Raw genomic sequence first — 17194 nt, 5'->3', positions numbered from 1 at the left:
CCAATCGGAAAAATGGCGAAAATTTCCATTTTTTTTTTGGTTTCCCCATATTCTTAACAGTTGAGGAACGAAATTCAAGCTAAAAAAATAATGAAATTTCAGGAACTTTTCAGTTAGGAGTTTTTTTTTCAGGAATAGGATTATGACGATTACAACTAAACTTCAACTTTTTGAATCGTTATACCTAAGAAACGGTGGGTCTTAGGAAAAAAAGTGTCATGACACTTTTTATATATAATAATCTGGTCTACAATTCTTGCATTGAAAATTTTTTGATAAGACTTACCGTTTTGCTGAAAATCGTGAAAAACCAGTTTTTGTGACCTTTTGACCCCTATAACTCTTAACGCGGACACGATATCAATGTCGATTTTTCACATCTTCATAACAAAGCCGTCATTAAGCTGTATACCAAAATTCAGCCCAGTAGGAATTATTCCGCAGATTGGGCTTAAAAATGACTAAAATTACTGGGCTAATACCTGCTAAGATTGAAATGATTTTTCATTAATTTTATGTACTTATTAAAATTAAAAGATTAAACAAACTTTAAATTTTTGTTGGCATAAATTTTGCACCGTAGATGATTGTTTTAAGACGACTGTCTTTCTGGCAAAAAAGCATGCAAAAATCCGATGGATTTAATACAAATTCTAAATGTTCTTAGCATGTCTTTTTTCTGTGTATCTAATTCAACAAAAGTATAGGAATTATTGTTTTCTATAAATGCAAAAACGTGATTTGTGGTATTTTTTTCTGTTTTTTTAAAATAGATTTTAACTGTTTTGTGCAAAACTTGAATAAAATTAAATTAAATCAAAGCCTATTTCACGATGAAGTCACTTCTTTCATATAAAATGCATTTATTATATGTAAGCTCTTTATAACTATAAGGTTCTATGTTGAACATAGAACCTTTTTCAAATTTTTTTTACAAATTTTGTCATAAAAAGGTTCTATGTCATTTTTTAAAAATGCTCATAGAATCCTTTTTTGTGGTGAAATTAATGTTTTTTTCATGGTTTTATGATTTTTTAGGGTCCTTTATAAGATTGCATCAATACTCTACTGCTATGTGACTATTTTATCCAAAAACCAGCCTTAAAAAACTTTGAGATCGATTTTCTCAAAACTAAGGTGAGTTGACATACAACCCTATAATTCTCAGCTAGCGATTTGGCATACCTATGATTTTGAAAGCTTCAGTTTTTTTTTTGTTGGCAGAATAAGGCAAATGTAAAAAAAATACTTTCTTAACAAAATTTTTATGTTTTTATTCTAAGCAGATAAGATTAAAAAAGCGCATCATCTTGTTTCTAAGAGTGTTATTTTAGTCCGCGTACAGCTGTACACACACAAAATTCTGTATGCTTTGCCAATTGGTCAACAAATTTTTCAGGTATGTTTGATTATAATGTTAGGGTTATTGTACAGAATGTCCTATAGGTCGTTAAGTTCAGGACACTAATGAAAGAGGAACGACATTCACAAATATTGTGAAGATGATCCAAATAGAGATAAACAAAACTCTACCTACCAAAAGTACAGTACCTTTGCCATTTTATTACGTCCAAGCGAAGAAAATACAATTTTTTGCTTCTGCTGAGTTTTTAAAGTTTTTGTCAAAATATCTTAAATTTTTGTATGTGTCATTTGCTTACACTTATCATGAACATACGGATTGACTTAAAAAAAAGTTAAAGAATTCAAAAATTTTGATATAAAATAACGTGCAAAAGGGAATAAGCTCCAAAAGAAATTTTCTATAGAATTCATGACCGGAAAATTTGCAAACGGGTCCAATACTTAAATTTTTGTATCGAGAAATAACGTGACATTCTTAACTTTATGGCAAAGTCCCATTTTGCATAAATATAGAAGCTCTGATCGTCTGTTTATTAAGTAATGTTCTTAGATTTGGGGTAGTTTTTTCTTTCGACGAGCAGTGCTATTCACAGTATGTTTCCAACTTTTTTTAAGTCAATCCGTATCTATATGATAAGTGTAAGTAAATGAGACAAAAAAAAAAAAAACTAAGATATTTCGGCAAAAAGTTTAAAACTTCAGCAACATGAAAAATTGTATTATTTTCGCTTGGCAAGGAACTGTAATTTTATTAAGTTAAACCACCTTTCGAGTATGTTATATATGTTATTTTAATTGCAACAAGACAAGAAAATGTTGAATTTCGAATAATTTGTAATCTACGTCATCGTCAATATACCCAACATACCATTCTGTAATTATTTCACTCTGTTCATTACAATAATACCTATAACATTATGTAGTTTTAATTAGAAAACTACATTTTAGGGCCTTACAATTCACATCCAGTTGGTAATCATTTCACATTATTGTTATAAAAAGACCGGAAATAATTCTGAAAATTCTGTCATAGTCTTGAGTGTATAGAAAAATTCCTTCTCGCCAGTGGAAAGGAGTCTAATACCTACCTTTATAATAATTTTTCTGGATTTTGTCTGTTGATTATGGCGAGATAAACCAAAGAAGCCAAAATCAGAAGACCTCAAAACCAAAATTTCGGGAGGGAACAGCATTTGTACAAAAATAGATTTGTGACAGGAGTATATTTTTTTCTTTAAATGCAATTTTAGTAACATTTGTTGGGAGGAAAAAAAAGTGATGAAATAGCTTTTCTTCCCTACGGATTAATTACGCGTGTGGCGCCCGGTTGAAGCTGGAGGATGGTGAACAATTTTTATTGATTTGAGCTTCAACTCAATTGTTCAGAAATATTGAAAAAAATTTAGTCTAATTACATTATGTGTGATTAGGCTGTGCACAATAAGATTCATAAATAAATTAGACTTAACCCCTTCCCTCCCCCTCCTTCACTGAAATCAATGCTAAAAGATATTTGTTTGAATCTTTTATTTGAAGAAAGTACTTCAACCGCATACGTTTCATACAAACATAATCAACAAAAACTTTATCTCCATACAAAACTATATACCATTTATGTTTATTTTCCCTTTAACACTCAATCACTTACCAAAATCTATCCCAATATCCAATTCACAAATTTATACCATATACATACAGACACATCACGTATATAACAGAAGAGAAGAAGTAAATAACTTTCCACCATCATATCATCAGAGATATGCTTGTGCTAACAACATTCAATCCAACAATTTACTTAACCAAATTGCGTCCCAATATTGAAAAACAAGTTGTCACCGAAACTAAAACTGGAGAAGAGATACAGATATCCCTTTGAGATGAAGATGACTATGACGACCGGAAACACAAACCCCAGCATCCGGTTTTCCATCTTTATCTTTACTTTCCGGCTTTGGCATATATAGTCGTTGTCGTATATAGATAGTTTGACGTTGTCGTTGTCCTTGTCGTTATCGTCGTCCTCGTCTTTATAAACTCAACTCAATTAATTTCAAATCAAATAAATTTAAATCTCATATACGAGTTTATATTCTGACGTTTGTTTGTCCTCAAAAAAAACTTTTTCTCCCATGCACCGTAAGGCAAACACAAACACTCACAGAAAATAGAATAAACGAGTCCTTTTCTAAAATTCAACCGCATGCACAGAGGGACTTTGCGGCAACTATATATTGGAGTTTGAAAAGGGGCTGAAGGACGGGGCAGGAGAGAGGGCTCATACATTTACACACTGAATCCATATCTATCCCAAAAGATTAGCAAATGGACTTTTTGCGAACGACGACGACGAAGACGACGAATGTTGAACCCCATACACACGCTCACACTTTCGTGATGACAGATTTTCAATTTAACCCGCGTGTTATATTTTCGCTCCAGGACTAAACTTTTAATGGATTTCACATTAGCCGTATAGTTTCATGTTAGCACCCGCCGCCGCCGCCGCTGCTGCTGCCGTTACCACCTCCTGCGCGCCGCACTTCACGTTCACTATGTCAAAGGACATTGCTAGGGAATAAGATTTCGGCGATGCGATGGGAACTTTCTTTGGGGACATTTTTCTTCTATTTTTTTTCGTTGTGAGTTTTCTCTCTTTCGCTATCAAAGTTACACTTTGAACTGTCGAACTCTGTATAGCGACTTTAAGTTCTTTCTCAACAGCAAACGAAAAAGGACATTTTCTTCCATATCCAAATCCTGATGCGAGTTCGAGGTCTTATCTTGTGGCACTCTGGGTGTTGTTGGGTGTTTGGGATTTTTTTTTTGTCGTTTTTCTTTTTTTCTGTTGAGAGACTTGGTACCTAAAAGTCATCACTTTGTGAAGCATGTTCCTCTCTGATGGCGAATGCAAGTTCTTATCTAGGGCGATAGTCCTTGGAATGCACGCAAGGACATATTGTATATAGTGGAAAAGTTGTTGCAGTAGCATCTCTCAGTGTTGTTACAGTGCCAAAAGGGCCCTAAAATTGTGAGCTGCTGGTTCACACAAAAAAATAAAAAAACTTTGCTATGTATGAAACCATTTTTCTCACTGGCAAATGTGCTGCCAACTTATTCTGCTCCTTATATCGCCCATACATAACCTTGGTTCGGGTTGGTTTGGTGTGTTTGCAAAAACTGTTTAAGGAAATTAGATAAACTGTTTGCTGAGATGTCATTTGAACGAAGAAAGGACATCGAGATGGCGCGCATTGAGGATTCAACTAAAAAGTTTTACTTCAAACAAAACTTTTACACAACTATATACGAGTCCAGTAGGTAAAGTATACGTTTTCTTGTGGGTGTATTATATTTTAAGATATGTGTGTGTGAGTATGCTACTTTATTTTTTAAGTGCTACGTGGTTCATATATATGTATATAAGAAAAAAGAGGATGGGGTTTTTCTATTTTTTAGTTGATTTTTTTTAGTCCTGGAGACCATAACACCAATGGGATAAGTTATTTAAAAGTGACAAGTTTTTCTCTTTTGTGACTTTTATGACGATGACGACCAGAAAGTTTTTTTGCCCAAAAGGGAAAACTTCTAAAATATATGTATTTTTTTTAGTTTTAGTTATAGATACTGTTATGTAGTACGTTTTTTTTTATTTAATTTAATTTTTTTTTATAGAGGAGTATTTTTGACATTTTTTTTTTTTTTTTTTTTTGAAGATAAGAGGACAGAAAATTGTTTTATCGTTACTTTGAGAGATTGTCTTGGGGATAGTTAAGTTTTTTTATTATGATGTTTACAGTTCTTGAGAATTGAAAAAAAAGAAAGTTTTAGTGGAATAGTTTATTTATGGTTTTCAACTTCTAATTTATTGGTGACAGAAATAGCGAACACGAATAGCACCTTGGACCAAATGGAAGAATAACATATATTCCTTGTTGCTGTTTTTGAAATAATAACGAAAAAATGTTTTATAAGAACTAGAATTTGACATTAACTGACACCAAATTCTATTTTCTGTTTTAAATTCATTGAATTGACACCAAAATGATAAAAAAATATTATGTAGATATAAAGATCACATCACATACAGCGTTTTAGATAGAGTTCCATCCCAATTAACAATATAAAATAATAATAATAGAGGCATTCCACTGCTTTTTCTGTAGTTCGGAAATGGGAAGAATTTTTTTTATTGAAAAAGAATACATTTTTCCTACTTTCACATGGCCCGGTCAGGAATCGATCCCACGTGCATCCGCATAATAGCAGATAGGTACTCTACCAGTAGACCATGTAATATTTCAACAATAAAGATAAGTGGAAAATAGGAATACCACACACTGAAATGCTATGTTTTTTTTTTATTGAATTGCATACTTCCAAGAGAAAAACATTGCATACTTACAAGAAAAAACTCTGCATATTTACAAGAATAAAATGCACGACTGGGTCGCACGAACTTGCTTTTAGGGTTCAAGTTGCTAGAATTTTAAGGACTTTTTTATATACATAGAAATTAAGTAAATGTAATTATTGTAGGTATACAAAAATTAAAAACAATAAACTAACAAAAAAACATAAAAATCGTTTTTCAAAATAATAAAAAAACATCTGAAATTAAATTGGCCTCCAAAACAAGTACGCAGTTTTATTAGTTTTATTAAGATGCATTTTTGCAAAAAAAAATTTCAAAATCATTAGAGCCTTTTTTTTTAAACTATTTTTTTTAAATGATTTTTTGGAAAAAAAGTTTTAAAATAAAATTGGTATGCCATTTTGTAGAAATCACTAATCAACATTTAAAACCAAAAAAAATTCAATATCCAGTTTTTGAAAATTTAAATTTGATTTTTCAAAAAAAAATTTCCCATTTTTTTTTTAAATCCAAATATTAATTTAAAAAAAAAAACCATTTTTGGCTTAATTTAAAATTATATAAATTCCTTTTTACAAAAAGTTTCGTTGAAATCGAATAAGTAGTTTCGGAGCAAATCGGATTTAAATAAAAACGGTTCTATGGCAGTTACCGTTAATAATGATTTAAAAAAAAAAAGTTTTTTTCATTACAAGATAGATTGTTTTAAAATAAAACTTACTTTAGTATATTTGTAAACAAAATCATTGGAGCCATTTTCGAACAACTTTACTAAAATTGATATATGACCTACCGTACCTGGTATGCCATTTTGTAGAAATCACTAATCAACATCTAAAAACAAAATTTCAAAATTCAAAATTTGATTTTTCAAAAAAAAATTTTCAAATTTTTTTTAAAAATCCAAAAATTATTTTTTTTGAAATTTTATTTTTGGTTTATACTTAAATTATATAAATGCTTCTTCACAAAAAGTTTCGTTGAAATCGAATAATCAGTTTCGGAGATAATCGGATTTGAAAAAAACCGTTCTATGGCAGGTACCGTTAATAATGATTTTCAAAAAAAAATTTTTTCATTGGAAGATAAACCTTAGCTTAAAACTAACATTTGAATTTTTTAAACAAAATCGTTGGAGCCGTTTTCGAGATATTTCATTTTTACTTAAATCGGTATATGACATGTACCGTTATTTTTGGTCCAAAAAAATTAATTCCAAAAACCCCTCTGGAGAGTCGCCAAATAACGCTACATACCAAGTTTGACATTAATCGGTCCATCCGTTTAGGCTGTAGCTCCTTATACAGACAGACAGACAGACAGACGGACTTCCGGGACCCACTTTTGGCATTGTCTACCATCGTAATGTCATGGAAAAATGTTATCTCAACTTTTTGAAGTTATACTTCTTATGGGAGGGTGGGTATGAAAATTTACTTTTTGACAAGAATGTCAAAGGGATTATGACGCGATCACCCTGGGTAGCAGGGCTGTCGTTTCACCTCTAGAGTACGCAGTACTTTAGTATTTAAAAATGCAGTACGCCACAGTACGGCCAACATAAAACACACAACACGTAGCAAGTTACATGTTTCATGTGGCAAGTTGCATGTGGCAAGTTGTATGTGGCAAGTTGCATGTGGCAAGTTGCATGTGGCAAGTTGTATGTGGCAAGTTGCGTGTGGCAAGTTGCATGTGGCAAATTGCGTGTGGCAAGTTGCATGTGGCAAGTTACATGTGGCAAGTTGCCAGGGTTGCAAAAAGCTAACATTTCAGTTCAGCTCACAGCTCAGCTCAAATTTGAGCTAGGTACTCATTTGAGCTGAGCTGAAAGTGAGCTGAGCTGAAAGTGAGCGCCCCAACTTCCAACGCCTATATCTCGGAATTTTGAAAAAAATGAAAAAAATTTTTTTGATACCAAAAGGTAGCGGGGACTCTAACCTACATTTGGGTACAACTTCCATCCCTGTAGGTACACGCGTTCTCAAACCAGGAGAACTTAAAGGTAAAAAAAAAGTTAAGCCCGATTCTGAAAAAATAGGCATGATGTGGCGGTTTAACATGCAAAGCGATTTTTTAAAAATCTGACAATGTGCAAAGCGTAGGCCCATGACACAAGCTATCATTTGGCATCACTCCCAAAAATTGCTCTCAAGCGGCTTAGCTTCCAGGAGCGTTCAAAGATTCGGGGATTTTTCGAAAAAAAAAATTTACCCCAACTTTCAAACACGATTTTCTCGGAATTTTGAAAAAAATCGAAAAACCGGATTATACCACTTTCGGGTAGCTGAGAATATAAGCTTTCATATGGCACCACTCCCCTGTCTCTAGATCAAAGCCTTCCAACGCCTATATCTCGGAATTTTGAAAAAAATGAAAAAAATTTTTTTGATGCCAAAAGGTAGCGGGGACTCTAACCTACATTTGGGTATAACTTCCATCCCTGTAGGTACACGCGTTCTCAAACCAGGAGAACTTAAAGGTAAAAAAAAGTTAAGCCCGATTCTGAAAAAAAAAGGCATGATGTGGCGGTTTAACATGGAAGGCGATTTTTTAAAAATCTGATAATGTGCAAAGCGTAGGCCCATGACACAAGCTATCATTTGGCACCACTCCCAAAAATTGCTCTCAAGCGGTTTAGCTTCCAGGAGCGTTCAAAGATTCGGGGATTTTTCGAAAAAAAAATTTACCCCAACTTTCAAAGGCGATTTTCTCGGAATTTTGAAAAAAGTCGTAAAACCGGATTGTACCTGATTTTTTTTATGATTAAAAAAGAAATATTTTACTAAAAAAATAGAAATATATTTACTATTAACCCTAGAAAGATAATCTACGTCTGTAAGACGTATGGCGTGTAAAGAACTGTTTTATCTAATTCAATTCAAATTTCTGGGTTTTTGTTAAATTGATTTGATTTATTATATCACTTCTTTAAAATAATCTAAGTAATGAGTTAAATAAATATGACAAAAAGTGTTAACATAAGACCAAAAATCTTTTTTAGAATCATACGTCTCTGAGACGTATATTATGATTATCTTTCTAGGGTTAAAAAAACCAAGAGAAAGATCACGAAAAATTATCTGTTTTATTTATAAAAATATCCATGTGTTAAAATAATTCCATTAATAACTAGAACCAAACATCTTGAGCTATGGTGTTTTATAAAAGTTTAAAATATCTTCATATTTCATTATACTTTCCAAATAAAAATCAATGTATCCTCTCACCCATCACAGCTCAGCTCAGCTCACTTTACTTTAGCTCACCCAACAGCTCAGCTCAACCATCAGCTCAGCTGACTTTCAGCTCAGCTCAAATGAGCTGAGCTATGGTACATAGCTCAAAAGTCAGCTAGCTCAAAATTTGAGCTGAGCTGTGAGCTGAGCTCAGCTCACTTTTGAGCTTTGTAGCAACTCTGCAAGTTATTGCTACTACTAGTGCTGAAGCACACACAATTCTCATAAAATAACCATATCGCACATTTTATGCTCAATTCATTTAGTTTCGTTAAGCGTATACCGTACGTTCTGAACCGCACAACATGTGTAAATTTCACAGAATAAATTGAAAACTACATGGACGCAAGGAGGATGAAAGAATTAATTTATTGTTCACTTGATAAAAATGTAAAAAAACGATGTGTGGATTAATTAATTTAATAATAGAAATTAAAAATATCAAATGAAATTTATTTACATATACTGAATGAGAAGTATAACTTCAGTCGCGTGTACATGTGTACACACACTCTTTTTTTTTTTTTTGTACGAATGCATAACTTGATATATAGTACCTATATCGCAAGTAAAAAATACTTAAAAGAACCTCTTACAAACGGGTCTTATAGAGGACTTCTGTCATTTGAAAATACAAGGCCTTAAAATGGCCTTCTTTAACTGAAATTTACAAGGCTTCCTCTTTTAGGAAGTATTAAAGAGGTCTCTAAATCAAGCTTTAAACAAACGAATCCAATCACTCGATCGCATCAAGTTTTCTAGATAACCTCTAAAAGTGATCAGAAAAACCCTGATCTTTTTTGAGGCTATCGCGAAAACCTTACGTGATGAGGTTAAATGGACTTCGGGTTCAGTCTTAGGGACCCAAAAAAATCATATAATTTACATAGTCAGACTTATGCCAAAAATAACAAGGTCGTGTCTAGAAAAGTTAAAATTTAATATTCTTTGATAGAAAGAATTTGTAAATATACTGCATTTAAAAACGAATTTAACCTCGAAATGAATAATAATAATAGGCTGAAATTTTGTTAGGTAATATCTTTGTTTAGACCTACCTAAAGAGCGTGTTAAGAAGAAGAAATATGAAATATATTAAAAACTAACTTTTGCGCAAAGAAACATAATTTTAATCAAATAATATTGTTAAATAGGAACAAATTGTTCTAAACTTCAATTATACATAATACATTTTTTTAAATTTTGAAAATATCATCACTTTTGCCCAAGCACATGATTATTTTAAATGGTGTCTCACATTCCTCATCACCAGTTTCTCCACTGCATAAATCATAATATTCCTTAGCCTTTGGTCGACCCAAATGTGGTTCGAAATAGTCTAGGAAAACACCTTCCTTCAATACATCACCATCCAGGGCATCAAATTCTTCCAGTACACATTTGACAAAGCACATGATGTGTTTATCAGCACCTCCATCATGAAACTTTTCAGTTTTAAGTTGTTCTATCTCCTCAGCGGTAACACCTGCTGGTCCTTTACATTTTTCTATAGCTGCATGAGTTAAAGCTGTATCGTCTTCAGATGTTACAGCCTTGAAATTTCAATGAAAAAATTATAAATTTAAAATTAGTTTTCGTAGTTTTTCTTATTTACCTCAACAGCAAAGCAAGCAAAAGCAAAAATAGTGATCAGAACAAACTTCATTTCTATAACTTCCAATGTCTTACTGAATTGATGTCTTCTGTTCAAGAGTCTTTTTATACAATAATTCAAAAATAGTTTCGATAATTTAGTTTTTAGTTAGATTTTACATGCAATCATTCAATTGTCTTACCGATAAGAAAATTATGAGTACTTTTTTCCCAAATTAGAAAGAATATTAGTTCTTTGGTAATTAACAAGCTGTTTAATTAGTAGTTTTAACTCCTGTTATAAGTGATTTTCTTTGTTTCGTTGAGCTTTTATTTTAAATATAATTCATAGTTAATTAATTTTAAAGACGTCTGTAATATTTAGGAGAAACATGACAACTTTACAATCAGATTTTTAGATACTCATGTAAGTGTTTTGAAAAGATTTGGAAAACATTGAAAAAAAAAAATAACTCATAATTTTCTACTTTATGTTGTTCTAATATCTCTACAGATTAGTTTTAATTATACAAACAGTCCTTATATAAATCAAATCTTACTACTATTATTTACTATGCCATGGTTTAATCATATTAATTATTTATAGCATTATAATATTTAAAAACTAATATCACTTTGGTACACTATGGTGTATGCGTAACATTTTTTTTTATTTTTTTTCTATTGAAATACTTTATGATTTTCTTTCTCTGATCATCACATCTGCATTTAAAATAATCAAATTACATATAATAGGGTACCAAGGTGGTATCTGCAAACTTTTCTCCATATCCTGTTTAAATGTGCATGAAAAATAAAAGAAAAAAAAAAATTAAGTGATGAATCAAACCTCTATTTTTTTTTTTTTATTTATTTATTCAACTTTAGGCTTAAAGTCTTAGTTGTTCAAAACTATAACAATAGTAATAACATACAATTTAAACAATTTTTTATAATCAAGAGTTTCTTTTTTGAAATATTTTTTTGATAAATTAAAATCAATATTTTGATAATAATGATAATGATGCACGTGATGTTAAGAGGCCTTTTAATTCCGTAGTTAACTCTGGCCGAAGCCAGAACTTTGTTGCACAAACTTTCTCTAAGAGTTCAAGTTGCTAACATTTTAAAAACTTTTTTTACAACAATTAAATGAATTTGAGGTCCAAGTATGCAATATAATTCCTTTTATTTAGATGCATTTTTAGAAAAAAAGAACTTTAAAATCGTTAGAGTTCAAAAAAAAAAAATTAATTAGAGTTGGTGTGCGATTTTGTAGCAATTAATTAATCAACATCTAAAACCAAAATTTCCTAAAAAATTCCCGTTTTTTTTTTATTCTTCAAAAAAAAAAAAAAAAAACAAATGTTTCAGTTTTTTTTTTTAATTCACAAATTATTTTTTTCCAAATTTAATTTTAATTTATATTTTTTGATCAAAGTTGTAGGAGCCATTTTTGATATAATTTAACTTTTCCAAAATTGGTTTATTACAAAAAGGTACCTGTATTTTTGGTCCAAAAAATTAACTTAAAAAAATCCCTCTCTACAGAATCCAAAAACTCATACATACCAAGTTTGAAGTGGATCAGCTCATCCGTTTAGGCTGTAGCTCCTTATACAGACCGGCAGACATATTGAGAACTCTCCGTTTGGTTTGAAATTGAGTGTCGATAGTCCAATAATCCGGAAGATTTTGATTCGGGTCCCAAGGAAGATGTCGAACCGCAAATAATTACAATCGTTTTTGAACAATTTCAATCTTATGTTTGGCTACATTATTTGAGAATTTCATTACACGGTGTTACAAAAATGAGGTTTTAAAATATACGCGGGCGGAGACCTATCAGGTTTTGTAGAGCTAGTCGCACTGAATACGAAACGGCATTTGAAAATCCCCTAACACCCCCAAAATCTGGAGTTACGGGCAAAAAACGGCTTTTTGGACCTTCACCCATTGAAAAAATTCTAGCGTCGACAATTTTTTACCCATTTTCGATTTTTTTACAGTTTCTGATAGAAAATAAATATACCTTTATAACAATGTATAAAACATGTAACTCGATTAAACCACTTAGAATTTATAAGATGTCAAAGTTCAAAAATTCAATTTTTTTGTCATTTGCCCAACTTCGGCATCAATTTAAAGCATATGTTTTCAAAACAAACATTTTTTTCTTTGGAAGGGGGGTCTATCTCTCCCCGTTTAGGTGGGAGGGGCATTTTTCTAAAAAAAAATTATCAAAATAAAAAAAAATTATTAAAAAACAACGGCAACACTAACAGTAATAAATGATACCATTTCCAAAAGGCAAAATTATGCATTTGATTTTAATTTTTAAATCAATATAATATTCCCAATAGTTTTTGAAATAATCGATTTCAAAGTTAAAAATAGGGGGAAAAAATTTGTTTAAAACTCATTTTATACTATTTTGTCCAGACTGTGAATTTTAGTAAATAAATTACTTAAACAGAAAACTGCCTCAATTGATTCCTTATCGAACCGTGAAAACTATATGTTTCTATGTCTTCTAGTTTTTGGGAAAATTGAAAAATTATTTTATCAGATTTTTCTTTTTTCAAAATATTTTTTGTTTTTATTTGTTTTTATTTTTCAATTTTCTCAAAAACTAGAAGACATAGAAACATATAGTTTTCACTGTTCGATTGAGGAAGTTTTCTGTTAAGTAATTTATTTACTAAAATTCACAGTCTGGACAAAAATAGTATAAAATGAGTTTTAAACAAATTTTTTCCCCCTATTTTTAACTTTGAAATCGATTATTTCAAAAACTATTGGGAATATTATATTGATTTAAAAATTAAAATCAAATGCATAATTTTGCCTTTTGGAAATGGTATCATTTATTACTGTTAGTGTTGCCGTTGTTTTTTAATAATTTTTTTTTATTTTGATAATTTTTTTTTAGAAAAATGCCCCTCCCACCTAAACGGGGAGAGATAGACCCCCCTTCCAAAGAAAAAAATGTTTGTATTGAGCTCCTCTACAAAAACCTTTCATCAAATCCTGGCGCCTATTTTTAACTTTGAAATCGATTATTTCAAAAACTATTGGGAATATTATATTGATTTAAAAATTAAAATCAAATGCACAATTTTGCCTTTTGGTAATGGTATCATTTATTACTGTTAGTGTTGCCGTTGTTTTTAATAATTTTTTTTTATTTTGATAATTTTTTTTTAGAAAAATGCCCCTCCCACCTAAACGGGGGGAGATAGACCCCCCTTCCAAAGAAAAAAATGTTTGTATTGAGCTCCTCTACAAAAACCTTTCATCAAATCCTGGCGCCCAACTTATCCTACTACGTGCCGAAACAACATTTTTGTTCTATACCTAAAAGTTCCAATTTCTGTATCTGGGTTGAAATCGAAAATTTTTTTTTTTCTAAGCCAATTTTGAAGTGATTTTCATAAAAAATACCTCGATCAATTGAAAAATAGATATAGTTTAAGAATATATTTTTTAAATAGCATGTTGTTTTGAAAACATATACTTTAAATTGATGCCGAAGTTGGGCAAATGACAAAAAAAATTGAATTTTTGAACTTTGACATCTTATAAATTCTAAGTGGTTTAACCGAGTTACATGTTTTATACATTGTTCTAAAGGTATATTTATCTTCTATCAGAAACTGTAAAAAAATCGAAAATGGGTAAAAAATTGTCGAAGCTAGAATTTTTTCAATGGGTGAAGGTCCAAAAAGCCGTTTTTTGCCCGTAACTCCAGATTTTGGGGGTGTTAGGGGATTTTCAAATACCGTTTCGTATTCAGTGCGACTAGCTCTACAAAACCTGATAGGTCTCCGCCCGCGTATATTTTGAGTGTTACACCGTGTTATAGGTAGGTATGTATAAAACTGAGCCGAATCCTTGCCTTACTTGTGATTATTTCAATGTGAGAAGCATAGGTACCTACAACTTTGTGTATTTTTAAAATAAATACGTCTTCTGCTGATAAAACAAAAACATCATTTTTTTTTAGTTCAATTCCATTTATGTGGCACCATTCAATAACTTTGTCGATGTGTGTTGTAAAAAAAATAGCCATTTGGGTTCGAAAAACCTTACAAATTTTTGAAGTCGTCAGTGAATTTCAGAATTGTACAATACGAAAAATGTCTTAAGAAAAGAAATGTCATTCAGAAAAAAGAATAAACAAAAGTGGTCCATATGATTTAAAATCATGAAAATATAAAAAATATAAAAACCAGCATAAAAGTGTTCATATACCTATGCGTTTCGCCCCGATGTAATGGTTGTTATGCTGGTTTTTATATTTTTTATATTTTCATGATTTTAAATCATATTTATTAAAAATAAACGGTGTTCAAGGAAAAAAAAAACAATTCGACTGTTAACAGTCAAATATTTCTTCAGTGCCATAGCAAGGCAATAAAAATAGCTACAACTTATCTTCTTTGAAGACTTGTAGCAACTATATAATTCGCAGTTGCTCTATGCAGCTCGGATTATATGGAATCTTGATTTATTCGGGAAAATATGCGTCAAGACAAGGTGTAAGGTCATCTTCTGATGAGCCCAACCATTACATCGGGGCGAAACGCATATATGAACACTTTTATGCTGGTTTTTATATTTTTTATATTTTCATGATTTTAGATCATATTTATTAAAAATAAACGGTGTTCAAGGAAAAAAAAACAATTCGACTGTTAACAGTCAAATATTTCTTGAAAAGTGGTCCAATATGACTCCAATGAACTCCAGATAAAACATCAATTTGTTTAGTTATACACTCTTAACTCACCGTATTTAGGTAATTAAATAAAATCAAAATACTTTTTCATTTACTGTAGCCAAAAAAAGGTTTTATATGAGTGATTAAGTAAAATAGAAAAAACAATATAAAATTTTTTAAATAAAATTCTTACATTTATATGCACTTTCTTAATTTTTTTATTTATTTATGAACATGTGATATCTTCAATGTGTTAGTACTTTTACAACATTTATAGTACATTTACAACCAAATTGTACAACAAAAGGATCCTAAAGAACGCGTACCTTAAAAGCATCCCCCTACCCTACAAAAGACCCCCTTTATTATTTTGTTTAACATAATTCTTAAAACAAACAGAAAATTATAAATCAATTACACCAACTTGGTTGTCTGACAAAAGTTTACACAGCAACAAGGACCTGTCATATCAGTTTATATCTCATAAATTACAAAAGTACTCTCTAACACATCCAAACACATAAACACACACACACACAGCTTTGTTATAATACTCTACTACCTAAATGGCAAATAATGAGCATCGTTCGCGTACTGCGTGTACTACTAAATACACACATCATGACATATAACATCCTCCAGGGAATCATGTTAAAGTCGACAAAATAAAAAGGATTTCGACGTCTTACAAAATAAAATAGTAAAACATAAATACCCATCTACCGCTAGTATTATACAAATACAAAACGAATGGGTTGTGTTGTCCCCGCTCCAAACAATTATATTGTGCAACAAAAGCATTCTCTTGTCATATATATATTCAACCCCCCCCCCCCCCCCCCCACCCACTCTTAAAGAAAAAAACACATCATCGTACATAGAGTATACAACCAAAGCTGGGTTCTTAGTGAAATTCATTCTGACTTTATGCTTTCTTTTGCATATGTACGACTACACATGAAGTTCAAAATGGTTGTAATTTAGTTGTTAGATAATTTTCATTTGCAAAGGACTTGTACTCCTTCGCACTTTGCCAATAAGAAGGATAATTAAATTGTCGTTAATTTTCATTTTGTCTTGTTTTGTTTGAGTTTTGATTTTTTTTTTCGTTTTGGTTTTTTTTTTTGTTTTTGAGAAGTAGGAATTATAAGGAAGTTGGAATGAGGTACATATAAGATAATATTCTTGTTCGAAAGACAAAGGAGTTCTTTTAGAAAGTAATAAATTTTGTTTTTTTTTCTAGGAAATGGGGGTGAAGTACATTCTTATAAATGCTATATACTTTCTTGGGTTAAGGGAAATGGTATTATAAGGTTTTTACAAAGAAATAATAAATTTAAATTCATACTTGTTATAGGGAAGTTTTATTTATTTGATTTTAATTATTTTATTACTAACCCTAGTTTACAAATTGGGGTTCGTGCGAACCCCAACGCATGTTTAAATGGTTATAACTTTTTTCTAAATCGTTTTTTCGACTTGGGATGAAAACTCAGTGAACGAAATTCATTTTTGTTTACGTTTTTTGTCTTTTTTCCATAAAAGCGGTTTTATATTATTTTTTGGAATTTTTTTCTGAAAAAAAGTCACAAACCAAACTTGGGGTTCGTGCGAACCCCAACGCATGCTTAACTTTTTTCTAAATTGTTTTTTCGACCTGGGATGAAAACTCAGTGAACGAAATTCATTTTTGTTTACGTTTTTTGTCTTTTTTCCATAAAAGCGGTTTTATATAATTTTCTGGAATTTTTTTCTGAAAAAAAGTCACAAACCAAACTTGGGGTTCATGCGAACCCCAAGACTTTAAATGGACTATTTTCAACAATTTTTATTAGGTATATTTTGGCAAAAATATACCTGTTATATATACGTGTTATCATAAAAAGACACCGCAACTGT

General features: G+C 31.0%; 1 protein-coding gene across 1 annotated transcript; it reads right to left on the bottom strand.

Moving 5' to 3' along the window:
- Nucleotides 1-10095: 10095 nt before the first annotated feature.
- Nucleotides 10096-10672, bottom strand: LOC129917856 (uncharacterized). The gene is made up of 2 exons (XM_055998043.1): nt 10595-10672; nt 10096-10532 (listed from the first exon to the last, which is right to left on the bottom strand). Exons 1-2 carry the CDS (start codon nt 10643-10645, stop codon nt 10176-10178), a joined length of 408 nt encoding a protein of 135 aa, XP_055854018.1. The 5' UTR covers nt 10646-10672; the 3' UTR covers nt 10096-10175.
- Nucleotides 10673-17194: the final 6522 nt, after the last annotated feature.

Source organism: Episyrphus balteatus, chromosome 4, assembly GCF_945859705.1.
Source record: "Episyrphus balteatus chromosome 4, idEpiBalt1.1, whole genome shotgun sequence".
Classification (NCBI taxonomy): Eukaryota; Metazoa; Arthropoda; class Insecta; order Diptera; family Syrphidae; genus Episyrphus; species Episyrphus balteatus.
Note: the sequence above shows the minus strand (reverse complement) of the source record. Positions and strands in the feature narration are given on the sequence as shown.

What these genes read in the sequence shown, in the direction of transcription:
- LOC129917856 (XM_055998043.1), bottom strand. Translation starts at nt 10,645, where the DNA reads ATGAAGTTTGTTCTGATCACTATTTTTGCTTTTGCTTGCTTTGCTGTT. An exon ending in TTGCTTGCTTTGCTGTTGAG is followed by an intron (nt 10,533 to 10,594) that starts GTAAATAAGAAA and finishes TGAAATTTCAAG; the next exon opens with GCTGTAACATCTGAAGACGA.